At 43.4% G+C, this 23,139-nt stretch overlaps 2 protein-coding genes across 3 annotated transcripts in view; one reads left to right on the top strand and one right to left on the bottom strand.

The window, feature by feature from the left end:
* ZNF664 (zinc finger protein 664) overlaps positions 1 to 23,139 on the top strand; it is a 251,172-nt gene that overhangs the window by 72,883 nt on the left and 155,150 nt on the right. For both annotated transcript variants that reach the window (XM_037816600.1, XM_037816599.1), the window contains exon 3: positions 11,328 to 11,435. In XM_037816600.1, the coding sequence (XP_037672528.1) occupies positions 11,328 to 11,435 (108 nt within the window). The remainder of the gene's footprint in view (positions 1 to 11,327; positions 11,436 to 23,139) is intronic.
* On the bottom strand, positions 8,465 to 9,378 carry LOC119519139 (6-pyruvoyl tetrahydrobiopterin synthase). The gene is made up of 2 exons (XM_037816605.1): positions 9,016 to 9,378; positions 8,465 to 8,822 (listed from the first exon to the last, which is right to left on the bottom strand). Exons 1-2 carry the CDS (start codon positions 9,327 to 9,329, stop codon positions 8,699 to 8,701), a joined length of 438 nt encoding a protein of 145 aa, XP_037672533.1. The 5' UTR covers positions 9,330 to 9,378; the 3' UTR covers positions 8,465 to 8,698.

The raw sequence follows: 23,139 nt of genomic DNA, 5'->3' as shown, positions 1-23,139 counted from the left end.
ACTTAAATCATCAGTGCATTGATTGCATCTGTGGCTAATTACATCTACATTCAGCCAAGGGGAGTGTCTTCCACAGTGAGAGACATTTGGTCTAATCAGTTCAAGGCTTTTAAGGGGAGGGTGATAGTTTCAGCAGACAAGAGAGAACTTTCATCTCTCCTTCGGCCAGCCAGCCAGCCTCTCCTGGGGAATTCATTGAAGACCTGCACTGAAGTGCCGGCTCGCAGCCTGCCCTTCAGAATTTGGACTTGTGCATCTCCACAGTTGCGTGAGACACCTTTATAAAATCTCGTATTATTTTCAGATATCTCCTGTTGGTTCTGTTTCTCTAGAGAACCCTGACTAATACAAACTCCCAAGCCTGGGATCTGGGAAGAGGGCCACAGGTATAAATAGAGAGCACTATTTTCATGGAAAACTGTGAGATATTGGCGTCTAAGGCAGGGAACTGGAATAGCAGCAGCTGGGCTCAGGAGATTCTGCAGGTATGGCATAAAGAAGCTGCTGCGGAGGTAAAATCGGAGCTCAGCAGGACAGGCTGGATCTAGTGGAAGCTGGGATATCCACTAACAATGATCCTTTAGTTTGTCTTTATTATTTTTAGCATTACTCCTGCTCCCTCCATCCCCTCGGTGATAATAGCTAATGGAGAGAGAGAATTTATTGTCGCGGAAACAATGCTAAGCCCTTTTCATGTTTGACTCAAATAAACCTCAGGGGCCGTGCGGCTCAGCCATCGCATGCTGTGGCATTTAAGGAAGCCGAGTCCTGCAGCCCAAAGCAATTAAAAAGGAAGTCGAGTCTCAGCCTGTATCCCCAAAGAACATTAGAAGAGATTTGGTTCACCAATCCACGGTCTCTTTCTAAAGCCTCTGCTCTCTTGGTCTCGGTTCCAGCACCCCACCCCGCAGCCACCCCACATTCTACCCCCATCCTTTTTTTAACTCTCTCTTTCCCCTTCTCTCCCAGACTCCATTATGGAGATTGCTGTAGCCTTTCTGGCTCAGTGCTTTGCAGGTTTTCTCGCCAGTCGGGTTGGTCCTCTCTCTGGGCGCAAGGCCTGGGGCTGTGTCTTAGTGTTCTGGGGCTTCCCCAACAAAGTGCCACAAAGTGGGCAAATCGGAACAGTGGGAGTTTATTGTCTCCCAGCCCTGGGGGCTGGACGTCCAAAATCCAGGCATACACGGGGCCACCTCCCTCTGAAACCTGGAGGGGAGGAGCCTCCTTGGCCTCCTGTAGCTTCGGGTGGTCGCAGCAATTCTTGGCATTCCTTGGCTTGTGGCGGCAAAATTCCAGTCTCTGCTCCCTCTCCACATGGTCTGCCCCCCCCCCCCCACTTTCTTGTAAGGACGTCAGTCATATTGGATCACGGCCCACTCTAAGGCAGTTCGGCCCCATCCTATTCACATCTTCAAACAGCCTGTTTCCAAATAGGGTCACACTGACAGAACTGGGGTCAGGACTTGAACATGTATGTCTTCTGGGGAGATACAGTCCATCCCATAATAGGATCAATGGCAGTGTCAGAACACTTCTTGGAAGGAGTGGTGGCCAGGTTCCAAGGGAAGAGAAGATGGGACTACTTGCACAGCCATAAATTTTTCCCGTCACGGATGCATTAGAGACACTTGTGCCAAGGAGAGGCAGAGTCCTGGGGAAGCCACAGCTGATGCAGGCAGGATGAGGACTCCTCGGTTCAGAGGCAGAGCCTAGCAGAGGAGCAGAGGCTCCAGGTTGGGGGAAAGGGGCAGGGGGCAGGGGAAGTAGAAGCCGACCCTGGACTTGGTGGCTGTGCCTGATGGGCATGGCAGGACCCAGGACCTTGTGACGATGGGTCCAAGTCCAGCTCTGCCATGTCTAGCTGTGTGACCTTAAGCAAGTGTCTTTACCTCTCTGAGCCCTGTTTTCCTCCTCTGTCAAAGAGGACTGTGCTGGTTTGGATGTATTATGTCCCCCCAAACGCCGTTATCTTTGATGCAGTCTTGTGTGGGCAGGAAACATATTGTTGATTGGGTTGGAGACTTTTGATTGGATGTTTCCTTGGAGATGTGATCACTCAACTGTGGGTGAGATCTTTCATTAGATAATTTCCATGGAGGTGTGGCCCCGCCCATTCAGCATGGCCCTTGGTTAGTTCACTGGAGCACTGTATAAGCTCAGAAGGAGGAAGCTTGCTACGGCCAAGAGGGACACTTTGAAGAATGCACAGAAGCTGAGAGAGGAGCTACAGCTTACAGAGACATTTTGGAGACAGTGATTGAAAGCAGACTTTTGCTCTGGAGAAGCTAAGAGAGGACAAATGCCCCAAGAGCAACTAAGAGTGACATTTTGGAGAGAAGCTGAAGCCTAGAGAGGAATGTTCTGGGAGAAAGCCATTTTGAAACCAGAACTTTGGAGCAGACGCCAGCCACGTGCCTTCCCAGCTAACAGAGGTTTTCTGGACGCCATTGGCCATCCTCCAGTGAAGGTACCCGATTGCTGATGTGTTACCTTGGACAGTTTGTGGCCTTAAGACTGTAACTTTGTAACCAAATAAACCCCCTTTATGAAAGCCAATCCATCTCTGGTGTTTTGCATTCTGGCAGCATTAGCAAACTAGAACAAGGACAAATGATAGCACTTACCTCAGGATGGTTGTGAGGCTGAAATGAGCTCAAGCATGTAAAACCCTCAGTTTAGTGCCTGGTCCACACCAAGAGCTCAATATTGTACCAGGCGCTCTGACCACTACCCCCAACGAAGCCCCAGTGGGCCTGTGTTGTTTTCTCACCTTGCAGAAAGGATGGCAGCACCCAACAGAGCTGGCTGTGCCCACCAGTGAAAGCCCTGACAGCTGTGCCTGGCAGAGACGGGCAGGGTCTGGCAGGTGTGGTTGGAGCTGGGAGTGACGGTGGCAGTGGTGGGGTTTGGCAGAAGCACAGAAATTCCCAGCTGTACTGACTTCATGCACAAGGACAACACGATCCCCACCCTACCTGGAGTCAGGCCAGACCCCACAGGTTCAGGGTGGTCGTCTATGAGACCGCCTTTCAGGCACCGGGCCACCCACACTTCTGGCCAAGTGACTACAAATTCAGGGGTTCCCACCTCCCCCTCCACGCCCCCTAATTTGCTAGAATGACTCACAGAACTGAGGAAAGCACTATACTTGCAAATACAGTTTTATTATAGCAAATACAACACGAACAAGAAGAGACACATAGGATAAGCTTTGGGAGGGTCTCGCATGCAAGCTTCCCTGTGTTCTCCACGTGGAATCAGGATGTGTCACCCTCCTAACACATCGGTGTATGTTACCAATCACGGATGCTCCTGGGGCTTTGGTGGCCCGAGTTGTCATGGGTTCCATTATGAAGGCATGCTTGGTGGAATCAAGGCCCACGTGGTCAAACCCGATCTGTGGGCCCCTCCCCTCCCAGGGGGTCCGGCTGATATCACACGACTCCTAGTCCCACCTTGAGCCATCTCCTCGCCATAGACTGTCAGGTGTGCTCTGGGGCCCCCTACTCACTCCTCTAACATGGGGATATCTCCCAGGAACCCCCAGCCAAGTTCTTATTATGCACCCACAAGTAAAGCTCCCAGGATGGCAGAATGCAGCCCCTTGTTTGAACACACATGGGAGATTTTGCAGGGGAGCAGCATCCTGCAAAAGCAGGGAAAGGGAGAAAGAATCCTTGAGCTCCCTTTTTCTGAAAGCAAGTATTGAAAGGTGCAGCTGGGGGGCTGGGGCTCCCAAGGCCCACTGAGTCCTTTGCACCCCAGTGCATTCTTGACAGATGAAGGAAGGGGTGTCATTTGCCCCAAGGCTCACCCCCCATGTCGGCATCCTGGAGGACTCCCAACTGGCATCGTGGGGCTTGCACACGCTCGGGAGAGTGAGCATTTCTCAGCATTTCCTTACAAATGCCTCCTGCCAGCTGCATTCCTTTTGCTTTGCTTTGAGTTTGCCTTGGGCTCTGGTATCACTTATTTAAACAGGAGCTCCCAGAATGCCCCATTTCCATCTATCCTTCAGTCTTTTTGTGGCAATCTCTTTGGAGTTTCATCTTCAGGAGAAATATTTTTTAAGTATTTATTTATTGTTTTTATTTAAAATATATTTTATTATTTATTTATTTATTTGGTGCATTCACCTGAAAACACATCCATAGAAGCTTCCCTTGAAGGTGTTGATCTTTGTGGGTCCGTGCAGGAGCACAGAGACCCTCATCCCATAAGACTACACCCCTGGAAATTATCAATCAAGTTGACAAGCCACTAAATAAAATGGGCTCTATTCTCCCACTGTGATGATACCTTCAGAACGACCTGGAAGGCCAGCCCAAGTTGAGAATGCCAGGATCCCTTCAACTTCCTCTCTGGGCTGGAAGAGCCACAGTGGCTGCCCCCTTGCCACCCGTTGGTGGTGGGTGTGTACCCGGGGCCTGCTCTGAGGAGGATGGGCCTGACGTGGGGACCCGGGGCCCTAGACCCCTTGGCCCTGAGAGGTCCCAGAGGGTCCCCGGCTGGACAATGGGGCTGACCATGTGCCTCTAATTATCTAGTTTAGCGAAGTTATTATCAAGCAAGATGAGCCCCATGGAAATTTCCACCCTGTGCCCCTAAACAAAAATATTTATTAAATAGCAATTTTGAGGAAATACAGAAACTTACTCAAAACCTATGAAATCCATAGCTAGTCTGATCGTCGCAGGTAGAGAACTCTGTATTTTTGGATATTTTTCCAAATTCCCCAACGTCCTGGCTCGACATTGGCCAGGTTGCTGACTGTCCTCAATTTGAGCGGTAGGGAGATGAGGGAATAACTTACTTTTCAATGTGTTTCTATCTGCACAAATCAAGATCCCCAAGAAATCCTTGGACTGCAAGATGACTTGGAAATACAGAGCTTCTCATCTTCACATGCCCAGTGTGGGAAAGTCCTGGAAGGCTCCGGAGACCTCTGTCCCAGGAAGGCCTGGTCTCCTTAGCAGCAACTTAGCCTCAACAAGGGTCTCTTCTATTCCTTCATGGACACTTTCAGAGAAAATGCCCAGAAGAGTTTCCAAGACCCCAGAGACCCCCGATAATTGCCTCTGCATACTGACACAATTTTAATGTACAGTTCTAATGTGCAGGCTTTTCGAGGGAAGTGGTGACTTAAAAGATCCCCACAAGCCTGGGATAATAAAGTAGATATGTTGCTTTGGAATTAATTATATTTTATTTGCCATCATGATTTAGTTTTGCATAATATAATTAAATTAGCTTATTCCTTGAGCAAATGCAAGTTGTGTAGGTGGTGGTTGGGAAGAGTTAATTTGAAGGAAGAAAAAAGCCAACTTGTGTTTCTCTTTTTTTCTCCTTTGTGAAGTTGCTGATTCACCCATGGATAATTGAGTATTCATCATATTACAAAATGCATTTCAATCTCTATATATTTTGTTTGGGGTATTTTTTAAGATCATAAAATAGTGAAGGGTGTTTGTTTTTCTTTTACAAAAGCAAAAACCCTGTAAGAGGGAACAAAGATTTGCTCTGTTATTCACTTTTTCCCAGAACTAGGGTAGTGATTGCCTTTTTTTTTTTTTTTTTTTTTTTTTGCTTTTATAAAGTGAATTTATTAGGTTACAAATTTAAAGTTCCAAGGCCATAGAAGTGTCCAAACTAAGGCATCAACAATACCGATATTGCAAACTAAGGCATTTCTTCACTAAAGAAAGGCTGATGGCATCTGGAACACCTCTGTCAGCTGGGAAGGCACATGGCTGGCATCTGCTGGTCCTTTGCTCCCAGGTTCTGGTTTCAAAATTGCTTTCTCTACAATGTCTCTGGGCTTCTGACTCTCTTAGCTTCTCTCAGCTCTCTGCTTGGTTCCCCTGGGGTGTTTCTCTCTAAGCATCTGGGAATCCTCTCTTAGTTTCTCTGGGGCAAACTCTGGGCTTCATGTCTTCGCTTAGCATCTCCAAATGTCCTTCTGTCTACATCTCCAAGCATCTCCAAGCATCTGGGTCTGTGTGAGCTCTTAGCTTCTTCCAGGGCAAACTCTGGATCTTAGCTTCTCTCCAAATTCTCTCTCAGCTTCTCTCGGGGTGTTTTGTCTTCTCTGCTCTGTGTAAGCTCTCTTTAAAGGACTCCAGTGATCTAATTAAGATCCACCCAGAATGGGTGGGATCACACCTCCATGAAAATGATCTAATCAAATGGTCTCACTTACAGTTGGGTGGGTCACATCTCCATGGAAACAACCTAAACAAATGTTCCAACCTAATTAAAAGACTAATGTCTGCCCCCACAAGACTGCATTAAAGAGCATGGCTTTTGTGGGGGACATAACAGATTCAAACCAGCACACCACCCTAATAAACTCAGTAATAAAATTTTACCTTTTCAATATTCATTCCCTCTTTTCTCCTGAATTCTAAACCACCCTTTCCCTTCTCCATCACTTTAAGTGACCTGACCTCTACCACTAAGCCTTTCCAAATCTAACCAACTCACAATAATCTTTTATATTCTCTAAATTAATATTTACTCATCTGGTATTGAAAGTCATCACGATGAAAAATCTAAGAACAGGCAGCAGCAACTTCAGAAAGTATCTAGTCCAAACATTCATTTTACAGGTAAAGAAACTGAGGCCCAGAGATGAAAGTGACACGACTAAAAGTAACAGCACTAGGGCCAGAATTCAATCCTCAAAATTTTCAGGTTATATTAACTCTAAAAGTATTTGCCAAGTACCCATTATGTATAAGGCACTGTAAAATTCCAATAGTGCTACCAATATGCAATTCATTTATTAAATCAATAAAAACTAACCGAGTACTGTTTACCAGATACTCTACTTAGAATAAAGACCTTGCCCAAAAGGAATTCAGGGTAGTAAGAAGGGGGGAAAAAACAGGTAAAGCAATAATTACAGTATAACTTGATATGGTCTCTGATACCAGGTTCTAGATACACTTAGAAGAACACCAACATAGTATCTTTGGTCTTTCCAACTATTCACCAAATAAAAACACTTCTCCCTTTACTAAGGAGAATAAGTAGGAAAAATATGTTCCTCAAAGCAACTTATGAACAACCAACACATAGCGTCAACGTTATTACAAGAAGTATTAGTTTTTCTTTGTGATATCAGATCTGTAAAACTTGGCATTTTAAAAAAATCTAAAAATATGCACACATCTTCTTTCTTATAGAGTCTGTGTTTTGGAGTCAGGCGGACCTTGAGCTTCAAATGTCCAGTTTGCAATTTATTTGCTGGGTGATCCTAAGCAAGGAACTTAAACTCTCTCAAGCATTCTTTTCTCCTCTGTTGATGGGCATAAAACCCACCCTTGCATGGCATTTGTGAGAATTAAAACTTAAATTGCCTTAGTAAATTATATGATTCTGCTTTTCACTGTCACATAATGGATACAAAACATTTTACATGAAAAGTAACAAAAATTGTATTTGATACATAAAACACATCCAAATTTAATTAACTGGTCAGTACAATTACTGCCAAAATTTATAATAAAATTCCTGTGACTACTGACTCTCCAAACTAAAAATCTACTTCTTTGAAAAGTATTCTAGCATAGCAATCACTGCACAAGTCTTTTTACTATTTTCAAATGGCAACATTCTGAGAATCTATTGTGTATCAGTTGTTATGTGGAGAGAAAAATAAAACAATTTATTGAAGATGTTTGGAATACTAATAAGAATGGGAGAACAGTTCTTTGAGTGAGGCACGCAAAGACATTCTTGATAATTCAGTCATGAGGAAAACATACCAGAAACGAATGCCAAATACATACTTCAATTCATGCAGGTAAGTTTAATGATTGGAACAAAATGGGATCAATTAGGAAAAAGTGTATGTAGGAGATGCCTTACACAGAATAATACATCCTTTTCATGATGACTATTTTACCTGGATTTAAAACAAGTGTTTATTATTCTTGTCTTTTGAATTAAAATTGTCCAGATGGTCATAAAGTCTGCAAACACACACCAAATACATAATAGTTTACTGATAATGTATGCTATGTTCAACTGTTGTTCCTCACTAACAATTCAAATTTCAGTAAGCTGTGCAAAACTGCAATGAACAATGTGCATTAAAGCAGCATTTCCATCAATCCTTGTATACACATCTGCTATGCATTGTCTTAGATGATCTGTGTCTCTAATTTTCACTGAGTAAATTTGCACCTTCAGCATATCTTAGAAGCAGTAATTGAGAGAGTTCAATCTATTAAAAATATATATACTGTGTAAGTTTCCAGACTTTGTGACCACCTGTATTTTATTTTTTGTAAGATTCATCTATTGTAAATCTTATAAACATTTTTACTATTTGTATAATCCAAGAAAATTTGGGTACCAAATATGAGATAATGGAGGAAACAGTACAAAAATTTATCTTTATCTTCTTGGTTTTCAAATAATTCTATAACAAAACATTTTGATAAAAATATAAGTGATTTTTAATCTGTAAATAAAAGATTCCCAGAATGACATTGAGGATATAGTACAAATTTGGTTTTAAAACAGATTTAATTTTAAAACAGGTCTTACAATAATTTAAATAAATCTGCATTCCAGAACACAATGTGCAGGTACAACAATTATGTGATGACTCCTTAATGCTCTAAGGAGATAAAGATCTTTTTCAAATACAGAAAAAAATCAGGTCTTTCTACAATGCTAACCCAAAGATCTATTGTCCTTTATAGACTACAATATTATTGTCAGTTTCATACACTTTTACTTTATAAAGAACTCCCACAGGAAGAAATTTCTGAAGGTTTTCCCAGATATAAACAGCCACATTTTCTGTCGTGCTATAGGAAAAAAAAAGAAGTTCAAAAAGCAAATGATAAACAAATGTTCATGTGTTAATATTTACCAAGAACAGAAATTCTAGCTTTAAAAGATATCAAACTAAAACTTAAGAAATCACCCAGCAATCAGAGAAAATGTTAAAATCAATACTTCCTTTTAACTATCTGTGTAAGGCAAGACAGTGATGCCCACCTCACCACATCAGTGAAGTATGGCACATCCAGATCCAGATTCTTGTGATCAAGGGGCTTCATAATTGCCTCCTCCATACACTCTTTGAGGTCAGTCAAGTTCATAACCATTCCTGTAACAGGATCAATCTCTCCATGTACTGTCACCACAACTCTGTAATTGTGTCCATGGCCATTTGGATTGTTGCATTTCCCAAACAGTTTCAAGTTTTCTTCATTACTCAAAGATTTGCTGTGGAGCCGGTGGGTCGCGCTGAAAGAGACGAGGCGGGAAAGCTGGGCACGGCGACAACGACCCAAGCCCAGAGCGCTCATGGTCTTCCAGGCCCGCGCGCCTCGGCACCGTGATTGCCTTTTAAAAACAAAATAAAAGCAGACCACCAAGATACATTTTATTAGTAGAGCAGAGTTAAACCTGAAAGTTCTTTTAAAAAGGGAAAGAAGAGACTTTGAGCATGAAAAAACCTGACAGGTCTATGTTGTATGACCAAAGAGATCAAAACTTAAGTCCTTGGTTATTTCAGATCTTTACAGATCCTTCAGAATTGAGTCACTTGGGAAAATGATGCAGGGATGTGGTTTGAAAAGAAAGGACACGCCCCCTCTAGTGGCCGAATGAGGTCAAGGACCACAATATGTCGGTTCTTTTCTTTGTAATTACTACCTCTCTCACACCCTTCAATCTCCAAACTCCACACATCTTTCTAAATATTTTTGTTTTTTGAGGGGTGGGGGACAAAAACTGCCACACTCTACTTCTTCTCTGAAGTACTCTTAAAGGATATTTTTTCCCCATAAAACATTTTTCTGGCACACCACAGGTCCTGCGAAAGCAACCACTCATAACACTCCGTGGTCTGTTGTCCCTGCCTTCCCAAGGTTTAACCTGTTTTCTCTCCAGTTTATGCCTCTCCTATTTAATTTAAACACTGAGCCTGGTGGCCCAAATTCATTTGCTTCGTTTCAGTTATTTTGTGCCTTTGGAAATACTTCCTGAGTTCTATTATCTACATTTCTACTTCTTTGCCACTCCTATAAAAGGTAAAAACAAAATAATGCTAATAAAACCTTTCTTTTGCAAGAGGCAGTATAATATAAAAAATGCAATCATGATGTGATTTCATCGGGCAATTTCTCTGGGATAATATAAAATGAAAATAGATGGTCTGGTGTATACATCATTAAGTTACAAATCAGTAGTCTCATTTGTGTTGTGGATTGAAAAAACAGGTTCCCTTCCAAGGGCTCCGGCAACTGCACATAAATCATACTGTGACAATATTTGTTAAAAAAAAGAAAACAACAAAAAAAAACTCTAAACAGCTGCCTGGTGAAGCACACCAAGAATCATCTCTAATAAAACAATCCATGATAAAGAGGCTCTTTGGGTTCTAAAATTCCCAAATACGTGTGTCGGCACACTAACATTATCTCGGCTCTCTTTCCTATAGGACTCCTAAGTGACCATTATCTGACCAAGGAAAGTTCTGCTAAGAATGTAAGATTAAAAAAAGACCCATGACACAGCTGCACGGGAGAGCAGATTTAGCCTAGGGACTGGAAAAGCGCGTGAGCATTCGGTGGTTTAAAAACCCTTCTCCTCTGCCCATTCCCCTTCTCCTCGAGGCAGCAATAGGTAGAACTTATCAACCTCCTTCATGTTTCAGAAGTTGACCTGTCTCAACATACTTATTGTAATGGCCACAGCACTTCAAAGCGAAAAAGATATTCCGGCCCATTTTACCCTGGGAAACCGGAAAAACAGTGTTCAGTGCCGGAGGGAGAGGTTGAAGCTAACTAAAACCTCAGGCACGCCGAGTCCTGAACCGGAGCTCTAGCAGTTAGAGAGTTACGTCCTTCACCTTGACGGCCAGCCCAGGCCAAGTCAGCCGAAGCAGGTGAGCTGCTGATGAGCGTTTTCCTAAGTGGAAGCCCCTTGTTGGGGGCTGAGTCCTGCGGAGGAAGCCACAGGCAGACTCCCTGCTACCTACGGTTAGCCCAGCAGCAGAGAGAGACTTCCCGGCAGTCACAGCACAGTGTGAGCCAGGTTCAGTGTCAGTGCGGGCGAGTGTGAGGAACTCTCCCCAGGATCAGGAGAAGCCGGTAAGGGATGCAGAGGAGTTTGCTTGACCGGTACAGTGAGAAAGCCCACTGCTCACGGAGGAGGTGGTGTGCAGCAGAGGGTCTTACACCTGAACGTGCCTCAGGTTCACCTGGAGGGCTTGTGGAAACACGGACTGCCGGGCGCAGGCCTGGAAGTTTCTCATTCCGTGGGTCTGGAGCGGGGCCCAAGAACTTGCATTTTTCTATCAGGTTTCAGGAGGATTCTGAGGCGGTTGCCGTGGGGCCCAAACTTCGCGACGTGCTGCTTTGCACAGAGACCCGAAGCGTGAAGTCGCAGCCTGAGCATGGGAGCCGTAAGTAAGTCAGTTTTGTTGCAATTTCACACGTCTGAGCAATACGATTAGAGAGTTAGCAAGCAGCCTTACCTGCAAGGAAACAAAGAAACTCATATTTGCATCCTGCAGGCGCTCTGTTGCTATAACAGTCCATTCTAACAGTAAACTTAGGAAGTAGGTATTGCCACCCCCGTTTTACAGGGGAGGAAGTTGGGGAACAGAAGGTTAACTGGTTTGTCTCAAGTTCCCTGATCTAGTTAACACTGGATCCAGGTTCCAAGCCAGGCCTGAGTGCCCCTGAAGCCCATGTTCTACCCCATGCCAGGGGCTCCTGGTTATAGAACTCGAAAACAAACAATCAGGACGAGATCTTGGGCAGGAGGGAAAGAATGGGTTGGAAGGGGCTTGGCACTGGACCCTTTAAGAGGTTATTGTGAAAGTTAAATTGAAGGATGATGAGTGCCTGAGCCAAAGTGGCTGTGGAGCTATCCGGAAGGCACAGGACAGGGGCCTGGTGACTGGCTGGCTATGGGAAAGCAACCATCTCCCCGGTTCTGACTTTGGAGACATATCTGAGGATGCCGGGAAACAAAGCTTCAGTATTTCTCAAGGCTGTTTTCTTTTGAGGTAGATTTTGCATACAATGACACACACAGATCTTAAGAGTAACTGATAAGTTAAGACAAACGCATACACCTGCGTATGAGTTAAGACAAACGCGTACACCTGAGTATAAGTTAAGACAAATGCATACACCTGAGTATAAATTAAGACAAACAGATACACCTGCGTAACCCGAACCCCCGTGGCGCTACAGAACCTCGCCACACACCTGAAAGTTCCCTCGAGCCAAAGCCCCCACGCTGGTGTTTTCTATCCTTCGCCTCTTCTAGAACTTCACATGAATGGATCCATACAGTGTGTACTCTCTTGTGGAAGGTGTTTTTCACATACCATCATGTTTTTTTGGTATTCATCCAGGTTGTGCATCAATCGTTCCTTCCTTTCTGTTGCTGAGCACTGTCCCTTATCTGGATGTGCTGCACTTATGAGCTGTCCACCTGGGGGTGGCACTTGGGCTGTTTTCCTGCCTCTGCAATTGTGAAGCAGGCTGTTAGGGTGTGTGCCCGCCCCCAGATGCCTTTCACGGCTGGTTCCTTCTAACGCTGATCCGGATCCGGATCCGATGAAGCTCCCCCCCTTCCCCCGCACCTCCTCCTCGCATTGGCTGCTGTGCTTTTAAGTGTCTCTTAATTTAAAATGGAAGCGGCCTGGTCCAATTCCCTATTGTATCCTCCGCCCCCGTCAGCTGGCCGGCAGGAAGCGGAGCTAAGTTCTCAGAGTGGCTTCCGAGCCACTTATGGAGACCTTAGTGTCGTGACTGTGGTCACGGGATTCCAAGTTCAGCCCATTTCGTCTCCGGCCGGCGCGTTGGCGGTGATGCACTGCCAGCCTGCGGCCACAAGGGGACACTTGCTCGCCTTGGATGACAACTTTTTCAGGCCAAGCAAGAAATAATAAAATATTCTCCGAGAAGAAACATCTTTTACGATTTTCTCCTCTGTTTTCAGTTCTCCTGAACTCAATGATGACGTTCGTTCCATTGTTCAGTCTTATTTACCGACTGCACGGTGTGTCTAATGTGTTGTGCCAGGCTCCGTGGGTGGTGAAGGAACAAAACATCCCCTGCCCTCGTGGCCCTTACGGCTTGGGAGGGAAGATGACAAAACACGAAGCAGCGTGCGCGGAAGGCAGGGCTGGAAGACAGGCGAGTGCTGCTAGAATCCAGGAGGCTGTGGGCAGCCTGTGAAGGCGAGCCTGCCAGGGAGCGCTGACGTCAGGGGCGAAGGCAGAAGGGCCAGAGGGTTCTGGAACACAGGGTATGTCCAGGTGGTCCTGGGCTCGGGAATTTGGAACCTACTCATTCCTCTGCCTGTCGTGGGGGAAGTGTCTGGTGATGAGTTAGGGAGAAGAGAGAGAAGCGGTAGGAAAGTTTGTTGGGACGATAGAATTTGTCCAACGGGGAGATGGTGCTGGGTTCTGTCTTGTGGGTGACACCAGGGATGCTAAACGTCATTTCCGAATATTGTAGGAATAGTTGAGACCACTTGGGGAGAGGAGAGAAAGCAGGCATGTTCTGGAATGCTCTCGGAGCACTGTTTCGGATTTTGGTCAAATACCTGCGTATTATCTTAACACTCTTTCACTCAGATGCTTTTAAGTAGGGTCAGTGGTGAATAGTTTTGCCTCAGGGATTAAATAGCTCTTTTTTTCTAAGTGCAGATTTCTATAGGTAAAGTAGGAAATACTTTTTTTTTTTTTTTTTTTTTACCATTTTTACAACAAATGCTTATGTGATTTTTTTTAATCTTCATTTTATTGAGATATATTCACATACCACGCAGTCATACAAAACGAATCGTACTTTCGATTGTTTACAGTACCATTACATAGTTGTACATTCATCACCTAAATCAATCCCTGACACCTTCATTAGCACACACACAAAAATAACAAGAATAATAATTAGAGTGAAAAAGAGCAATTGAAGTAAAAAAGAACACTGGGTACCTTTGTCTGTTTGTTTCCTTCCCCTATTTTTCTACTCATCCATCCATAAGCTAGACAAACTGGAGTGTGGTCCTTATGGCTTTCCCAATCCCATTGTCACCCCTCATAAGCTACATTTTTATACAATTGTCTTCGAGATTCATGGGTTCTGGGTTGTAGTTGGATAGTTTCAGGTATCCACCACCAGCTACCCCAATTCTTTAGAACCTAAAAAGGGTTGTCTAAAGTGTGCATAAGAGTGCCCACCAGAGTGACCTCTCGGCTCCTTTTGGAATCTCTCTGCCACTGAAGCTTATTTCATTTCCTTTCACATCCCCCTTTTGGTCAAGAAGATGTTCTCCATCCCACGATGCCAGGTCTACATTCCTCCCCGGGAGTCATATTCCACGTTGCCAGGGAGATTCACTCCCCTGGGTGTCTGATCCCACGTAGGGGGGAGGGCAGTGATTTCACCTTTCAAGTTGGCTTAGCTAGAGAGAGAGGGCCACATCTGAGCAACAAAGAGGCATTCGGGAGGAGGCTCTTAGGCACAACCATAGGGAGGCCTAGCCTCTCCTTTGCAGCAACCGTCTTCCCAAGGGTAAAACCTGTGGTAGAGGGCTCAACCCATCAAACCACCAGTCCCCTATGTCTGTGGTCATGTTAGCAACCATGGAGGTGGGGTAGGCCAATACCCCTGCATTCTCCACAGGCTCCTCAAGGGGGCACTACATCTTTTTTTTTCCTTGTTTTTCTTTTTTTTTTAACTTTCCCTTCTTTTTTAAATCAACTGTATGAAAAAAAAGTTAAAAAGAAAACAAACATACAATAAAAGAACATTTCAAAGAGACCATAACAAGGGAGTAAGAAAAAGACAACTAACCTAAGATAACTGCTTAACTTCCAACATGTTCCTACTTTACCCCAAGAAAGTTACCTAATATAGCAACATTTCTGTGAACTTGCTCCTACTATATCCATCAGAAATTAACAGACCATAGTCGTTCCTGGGCATCCCCAGAACGTTAAATAGCTTATCTGTTCTTCTTGGATTATTGTTCCCCCTTCCTTAATTGCTCTCTACTGCTAGTTCCCCTACATTCTACATTATAAACCATTTGTTTTACATTTTTCAAAGTTCACATTAGTGGTAGCATATAATATTTCTCTTTTTGTGCCTGGCTTATTTCGCTCAGCATTATGTCTTCAAGGTTCATCCATGTTGTCATATGTTTCACCAGATCGTTCCTTCTTACTGCCGCGTAGTATTCCATCGTGTGTATATACCACATTTTATTTATCCACTCATCTGTTGAAGGACATTTGGGTTGTTTCCATCTCTTGGCAATTGTGAATAATGCTGCTATGAACATTGGCGTGCAGATATCTGTTTGTGTCACTGCTTTCCGATCTTCCGGGTATATACCGAGAAGTGCAATCGCTGGATCGAATGGTAACTCTGTATCTAGTTTTCTAAGGAACTGCCAGACTGACTTCCAGAGTGGCTGAACCATTATACAGTCCCACCAACAATGAATAAGAGTTCCAATTTCTCCACATCCCCTCCAGCATTTGTAGTTTCCTGTTTGTTTAATGGCAGCCATTCTAACCGGTGTTAGATGGTATCTCATTGTGGTCTTAATTTGCATCTCTCTAATAGCTAGTGAAGCTGAACATTTTTTCATGTGTTTCTTGGCCAATTGTATTTCCTCTTCAGAGAACTGTCTTTTCATATCTTTTGCCCATTTTATAATTGGGCCGTCTGTACTATTGTCATTGAGTTGTAGGATTTCTTTATATATGCAAGATATCAGTCTTTTGTCAGATACATGGTTTCCAAAAATTTTTTCCCATTGAGTTGGCTGCCTCTTTACCTTTTTTGAGAAATTCCTTTGAGGTGCAGAAACTTCTAAGCTTGAGGAGTTCCCATTTATCTATTTTTTCTTTCATTGCTTGTGCTTTGGGTGTCAAGTCTAGGAAGTAGCCGCCTAATACAAGGTCTTGAAGATGTTTTCCTACATTATCTTCTAGGAGTTTTATGGTACTTTCTTTTATATTGAGATCTTTGGTCCATTTTGAGTTAATTTTTGTGTAGGGGGTGAGGTAGGGGTCCTCTTTCATTCTTTTGGATATGGATATCCAACTCTCCCAGCCCCATTTGTTGAAAAGACCATTATGACTCAGTTCAGTGACTTTGGGGGCCTTATCAAAGATCAGTCGGCCATAGATCTGAGGGTCTATCTCTGAATTCTCAGTTCGATTCCATTGGTCTATATGCCTATCTTTGTGCCAGTACCATGCCGTTTTGGCAACTGTGGCTTTATAATAAGCTTCAAAGTCAGGGAGTGTAAGTCCTCCCACTTCGTTTTTCTTTTTTAGAGTGTCTTTAGCAATTCGAGGCATCTTCCCTTTCCAAATAAATTTGATAACTAGCTTTTCCAAGTCTGCAAAGTAGGTTGTTGGAATTTTGATTGGGATTGCATTGAATCTGTAGATGAGTTTGGGTAGAATTGACATCTTAATGACATTTAGTCTTCCTATCCATGAACATGGAATATTTTTCCATCTTTTAAGGTCCCCTTCTATTTCTTTTAGTAGAGTTATGTAGTTTTCTTTGTATAGGTCTTTTACATCTTTGGTTAAGTTTATTCCTAGGTACTTGATTTTTTTAGTTGCTATTGAAAATGGTATCTTTTTCTTGAGTGTCTCTTCAGTTTGTTCATTTCTAGCATATAGAAACATTACTGATTTATGTGCATTAATCTTGTATCCCGCTACTTTGCTAAATTTGTTTATTAGCTCTAGTAGGTGTATCGTTGATTTCTCAGGGTTTTCTAGATATAAGATCATATCATCTGCAAACAATGAGAGTTTTACTTCTTCTTTTCCAATTTGGATGCCTTTTATTTCTTTGTCTTGCCAGATTGCCCTGGCTAGCACTTCCAGCACAATGTTGAATAACAGTGGTGACAGTGGGCATCCTTGTCTTGTTCCTGATCTTAGAGGGAAGGCTTTCAGTCTCTCACCATTGAGTACTATGCTGGCTGTGGGTTTTTCATATATGCTCTTTATCATGTTGAGGAAGTTTCCTTCAATTCCTACCTTTTGAAGTGTTTTTATCAAAAAGGGATGTTGGATTTTGTCAAATGCTTTTTCAGCATCTATTGAGATGATCAATTGATTTTTCCCTTTTGACTTGTTAATGTGTTGTAATACATTGATTGATTTTCTTATGTTGAACCATCCTTGCATGCCTGGAATGAACCCCACTTGGTCATGGTGTATGATTTTTTTAATGTGTCTTTGGATTCGATTTGCAAGTATTTTGTTGAGGATTTTTGCATTTATATTCATTAGGGAGATTGGCCGGTAGTTTTCCTTTTTTGTAGCATCTTTGCCTGGTTTTGGTATTAGATTGATGTTAGCGTCATAAAATGAGTTAGGTAGTGTTCCATTTTCTTCGATGTTTTGAAAGAGTTTGAGTAAGATTGGTGTCAGTTCTTTCTGGAAATTTGGTTAGAATTCCCCTGTGAAACCATCTGGCCCTGGGCATTTATTTGTGGGAAGATTTTTGATGACTGATTGGATCTCTTTGCTTGTGATGGGTTGGTTGAGGTCTTCTATTTCTTCTCTGGTCAGTCTAGGTTGTTCATATGTTTCTAGGAAATTGTCCATTTCTTCTACATTATCCAGTTTGTTGCCATACAGTTGTTCATAATATCCTCTTATAATTTTTTTAATTTCTTCAGGATCCACAGTTATGTCACCTTTTTCATTCATTATTTTGTTTATATGGGTCTTCTCTCTTTTTGATTTTGTCAGTGTAGCTAGGGGCTTGTCAATCTTGTTGATCTTCTCAAAGAACCAACTTTTGGTGATATTTATCCTCTCTATTGTTTTTTTGTTCTCTATGTCATTTATTTCTGCTTTAATCCTTGTTATTTCTTTCCTTCTACTTGGTTTAGGATTGGTTTGCTGTTCATTTTCTAGCTTCTTCAGTTGATCCATTAGTTCTTTGATTTTGGCTCTTTCTTCCTTTTTAATATATGCGTTTAGTGCTATAAATTTCCCCCTTAGCACTGCTTTTGCTGCATCCCATAGGTTTTGGTATGTTGTGTTCTCATTTTCATTCGTCTCTATATATTTAGCAATTTCTCTTGCTATTTCTTCTTTAACCCACTGATTGTTTAGGAGTGTGTTGTTTAACCTCCAGGTATTTGTGAATTTTCTAAGTCTCTGATGGTTATTGACTTCTAATTGTATTCCATTGTGGTCAGAGAATGTGCTTTGAATAATTTCAATCTTTTTAAATTTATTGAGGCTTGTTTTATGTCCCAACATATGATCTATTCTGGAGAAAGTTCCATGAGCACTAGAAAAGTATGTGTATCCTGGTGATTTGGGATGTAATGTCCTGTATATGTCTGTTAAATCTAATTCAATTATCAGATTGTTTAGGTTTTCAATTTCCTTATTGGTCTTCTGTCTGGTTGATCTATCTATAGGAGAGAGTGATGTGTTGAAGTCTCCCACAATGATTGTGGAAACATCAATTGCTTCCTTTAGTTTGCCAGTGTTTCTCTCATGTATTTTGTGGCACCTTGATTGGGTGCATAGACATTTACGATTGTTATTTCTTCTTGTTGAATTGCCCCTTTTATTAGTATGTAGTGGCCTTCTTTGTCTCTCAAAACATCCCTGCATTTAAAGTCTATTTTATCTGAGATTAATATTGCTACACCTGCTTTCTTTTGGCTGTAGCTTGCATGAAATATTTTTTTCCATCCTTTCACTTTCAGTTTCTTTGTGTCCCTGTGTCTAAGATGAGTCTCTTGTATGCAACATATTGATGGTTCATTTTTTTTGATCCATTCTGCGAATCTATATCTTTTAATTGGGGAGTTTAATCCATTTACATTCAACGTTATAACCGTGAAGGCATTTCTTGAATCAGCCATCTTATCCTTTGGTTTATGTTTGTCATATTTTTCCCCTCTGTCTATTAATATCCTTTATTGTACCCATACCGAATCTCTTTAGTACTGAACCTTTCTCCAAGTCTCTCTGTCCTTTCTTTGTGTCTCTGTCTGTAGGGCTCCCTTTAGTATCTCCAGTAGGGCAGGTCTCTTGTTAGCAAATTCTCTCAGCATTTGTTTGTCTGTGAAAAATTTAAGCTCTCCCTCAAATTTGAAGGAGAGCTTTGCTGGATAAAGTATTCTTGGCTGGAAATTTTTCTCAGAATTTTAAATATATCGTGCCACTGCCTTCTTGCCTCCATGGTGGCTGCTGAGTAGTCACTACTTAGTCTTATGCTGTTTCCTTTGTATGTGGTGAATTGCTTTTCTCTTGCTGCTTTCAGAACTTGCTCCTTCTCTTCTGTGTTTGACAGTGTGATCAGTATATGTCTCCGAGTGGGTTTATTTGGATTTATTCTATTTGGAGTTCGCTGAGCATTTATGATTTGTGTATTTATGTTGTTTAGAAGATTTGGGAAGTTTTCCCCAACAATTTCTTTGAATACTCTTCCTAGACCTTTACCCTTTTCTTCCCCTTCTGGGACACCAATGAGTCTTATATTTGGACGTTTCATATTATCTATCATATCCCTGTGGTCCATTTCGATTTTTTCAATTTTTTCCCCATTCTTTCTTTTATGCTTTCATTTTCCATTCTGTCATCTTCCAGGTCACTGATTCGTTGTTCAACTTCCTCTAGTCTTGTACTATGAGTGTCCAGAATCTTTTTAATTTGGTCAACAGTTTCTTTAATTTCCATAAGATCATCCATTTTTTTATTTAGTCTTGCAATGTCTTCTTTATGCTCTTCTAGGGTCTTCTTGATTTCCTTCATATCCCGTACTATGGTCTCATTGTTCATCTTTAGTTCTTTGAGTAGCTGCTCTAGGTGCTGTGTCTCTTCTGATCTTTTGATTTGGGTGCTTGGGCTTGGGTTATCCATATCATCTGGTTTTTTCATATGCTTTATAATTTTCTGTTGTTTTTGGCCTCGTGGCATTTGCTGAACTTGATAGGGTTCTTTTAGGATTTGTAGACCAATTGAAGTCCTTATCTCTAATTTATCAGATCTACAGCTTCGTGGAGTACACTTTCTCTAACTAACCAGCAGGTGGCGTCCACGAGCCACCTGTTCTCCACAAACCAGTTCTCCCCTGCTTAGCCTTTTTGGTGAGTGGGGGAGTGAGTCTTGTGGGGTCCAATTGGTGTACCAAGCTTGCGTGTGTAGTTGGTGTTGCCTGCCCTGTATATGGGGCGTGTTTCTGGGCAGTTGGGGAGGGGGGGTGGCCCTAACAATCAAATCTCCCTGGTGATCCTAGAGTTTTAAAGCTGCTGCAATAGTCTAATCCTTCAGTTCAGTCCTGCCACAGTTTGTCTCTGCCACTGACCCACAAGTCCTTGGTATTGGCGTATGGCTCCTGAGACTTGCAAGTGGGCCCCTCTTCCAGGCTGTGCACCCCGGGTCCTCTGTTGAGGGATGACTGTGCTATGTCACAGGTGAGTGCCGTCCCCCCAGGGCAGTTCTGGGCTGCTGGGCTGTGTAGGGAGGCTCCCAGTCTGCTCAAATTATGGCTGAATGGGGCTTTGTTAATTCACACTGCTCTACCTTCCCAACTCTGGGACAATCAGCTGAGGTTGCAGGGAAGGCTAATGTCCACGCCCAGTTTTGTGGTGTGTGCCTGTTATTTGAAGCACTTCCGTCACACTGGGTTGTCTGGGGCAGCTCTGGGCTATGGGGCTGGCGATGGGCAGGAGTGTTTCCTGTCCACCAGGATGATGGCTGTGAGCGGACACCCCCATTTTCTTGGGAAGTTGTGGTGTTTAGTGAATTTTCTCAGCCACTGGATTATTGCATTTTGTCTCAGAGCTCTCTTAGTTCTGCTCTTGACTTGACCTGCCCAAATTGCAAGTCTTTGAAGCTTTCTGTATTGGGCTTCTTAGAGTAATTGTTTTAGAAAAAGAAAAAAGGATTAAAAAAAAAAAGGGCCCTCCTCAGAGATCTAATGGGTTATTGAAATGCTAAGAGACAAAGCAACCAGGGCCATTAAGGAAAGGTCCACAGGGCAGAGAGATCAGCTTTTCTTCGGGATTTGCATATGCGCCTCAGGGCCTGAGCTCTGCCCTTCCCCTTTCTATGTTCACCAGAACTCCAAAAATCCTCCACTTTTATTTTGGAGTTTTTCGTGTTGTTTTTTTCTATGCCTGTCTCCTCTCTGCTGGGCTGGCTGCTCTCAGATTCTCTGGTGTCTGGTCTCAGTCTATCTATGGTTGGAGTTTGGATCAGTAGAATGAGTTTCCGATAAGAGCTGCCACTGCAGTTCTCCCTTCTCCTTCCCGGAGCTGACGGCCCCTCCTCCCACGGGACTGAGCCTGGCAGGGAGGGGTGCGGGTCCCCTGGCCACAAAAACTTACAGATTTCGCTGATCTCAGCAGTTCCACGTTTTCATGAGTGTTGTATGAAGTATGCCCAAAGTCAGATTGCTCTGTGGTGTCCAGTCCACGCAGTTCCTGGCTTTCTACCTACTTTCCTGGAGGAGTAACTAAAACATACAGCTCACCAGTCCACCATCTTGCCCCGCCTCTCCGGAAATACTTTTAAAGTGGGAGGTATTCTGACTTTTTAAATGCGAACATGATAGAGGTAATGGATAAGTGAATAAATTTATTTTCAGCAAGATGAAACCATGAATAAAATTTTTATGCATATATAAAGCATTCTTGAAATTATAAATGATTGGGAAACTTTTGCTTCATTTACAAAAACAAATGCAGTGATAGAGTTGATTTAAGTGATCCCTTTGTTTTTACCTTTGCTGAAAGAAATGGATCAATAAGTTTAAATACATTTATAGACTAACATGAAAATAGAAAGTGCTTTTTCGTCCACTGAAATTAGGTGATATCACTGGTCACTATTAGGTCTCCAGTCAATAGGCTGATTTTCACCAGCACCCACTGATTCACATTAACATCCATCCCCGCCACTTTATTAAATTTAAGGTACATATGTTTCCCTGAAAATTTACACTTCCCTTTTTTCCCCTTCCTCTTTAAACTCCTCTTTTCATTGTTGAGGGGTGGTTAACACACAGGCTCTGGAGGCCCACGGAGTTTTACCCAGCGCCACCGCGGGCTAGCTGTGGTGTCAGCCTCCCTCCCTGCGACCTGACGAGATCTGCTGAGTGACGCTGGGCACAGCCCCGGCCCACACCCAGAGGGGAGAGGGGGTCCTGGCTGACACTGGCTTTGGCCGAAGTTGGCTTGGGTGAGATGAGCAGCCAGCCCCTTTACTCTGCTTCGTGCATTAACAGGGACATCTCCCTTTCCCCAAGTTGCCCATGAAGCGTTGATGTCCCCTAACCGTTCTCCTGTACACATGGTTAAGTCGCACTTGCTGGATTGAAGAGTTCAAAAGACCCTTCTTGTTATGGGATTGTCCAGCTTTGGAAATCCATTGCTGCATTTGATATGGATTGAGTTGCATCCCCCCCCACCCCCGCTAAAGGATATGTTGAGTCCTACCTACCAGCACCTCGGAATGTGACCGTAGTTGGAAATAGAATCATTGAAGGTGGAATTAGTTATGTTGCAGGGAGGCCGCGCTGCAGCGGGGTGGGCCCTGGATCCAAGGTGACTGGTGGCCTTAGAAGAGGAGGAGAGCCGCAGCCAGACGGAGGGGCGAGGCCGTTCAAGGTGACCCCGACTTCAGGGATCGAAGCGAGGTACACACGCCAAGGGTGCCAAGGATGGCTGGTAACCGCCGGCCACTCGGAAGAGGGGGCACGGCCCTGCCCACAACTTGATCTCAAACTTCTGGCCTCCAGAGCGGGAGGCGATAAAGGTCTGTGTTTTAAGTGGCACTTTTTGCGGCAGCCCCAGGGAACGAAGACATCATCAATAAATAAACCCACGGATGTAGAAAGCAGAATGAGCAAGTGTAAATCTAAGAACCAAATTCCATCTTTGATGCAACCCTTAAGAGAGGAAATCAACCAGGAAAAAGGATGGATGCCCAGCCCCAGGCCCTGGTCAGAAGCAAGCAGCTGGGCCCAATCCTCGGAATGCCAAGCCAGCAGCTCTGTGCTTTGGTTCTGGACGAACTTCCACCACGAGAGAAAGCCATTTGCACCCACAGGACGGTTTATCACGAAGACCAGACCC

This window comes from Choloepus didactylus, chromosome 23, assembly GCF_015220235.1.
Source record: "Choloepus didactylus isolate mChoDid1 chromosome 23, mChoDid1.pri, whole genome shotgun sequence".
NCBI lineage: Eukaryota > Metazoa > Chordata > Mammalia > Pilosa > Megalonychidae > Choloepus > Choloepus didactylus.
Note: the sequence above shows the minus strand (reverse complement) of the source record. Positions and strands in the feature narration are given on the sequence as shown.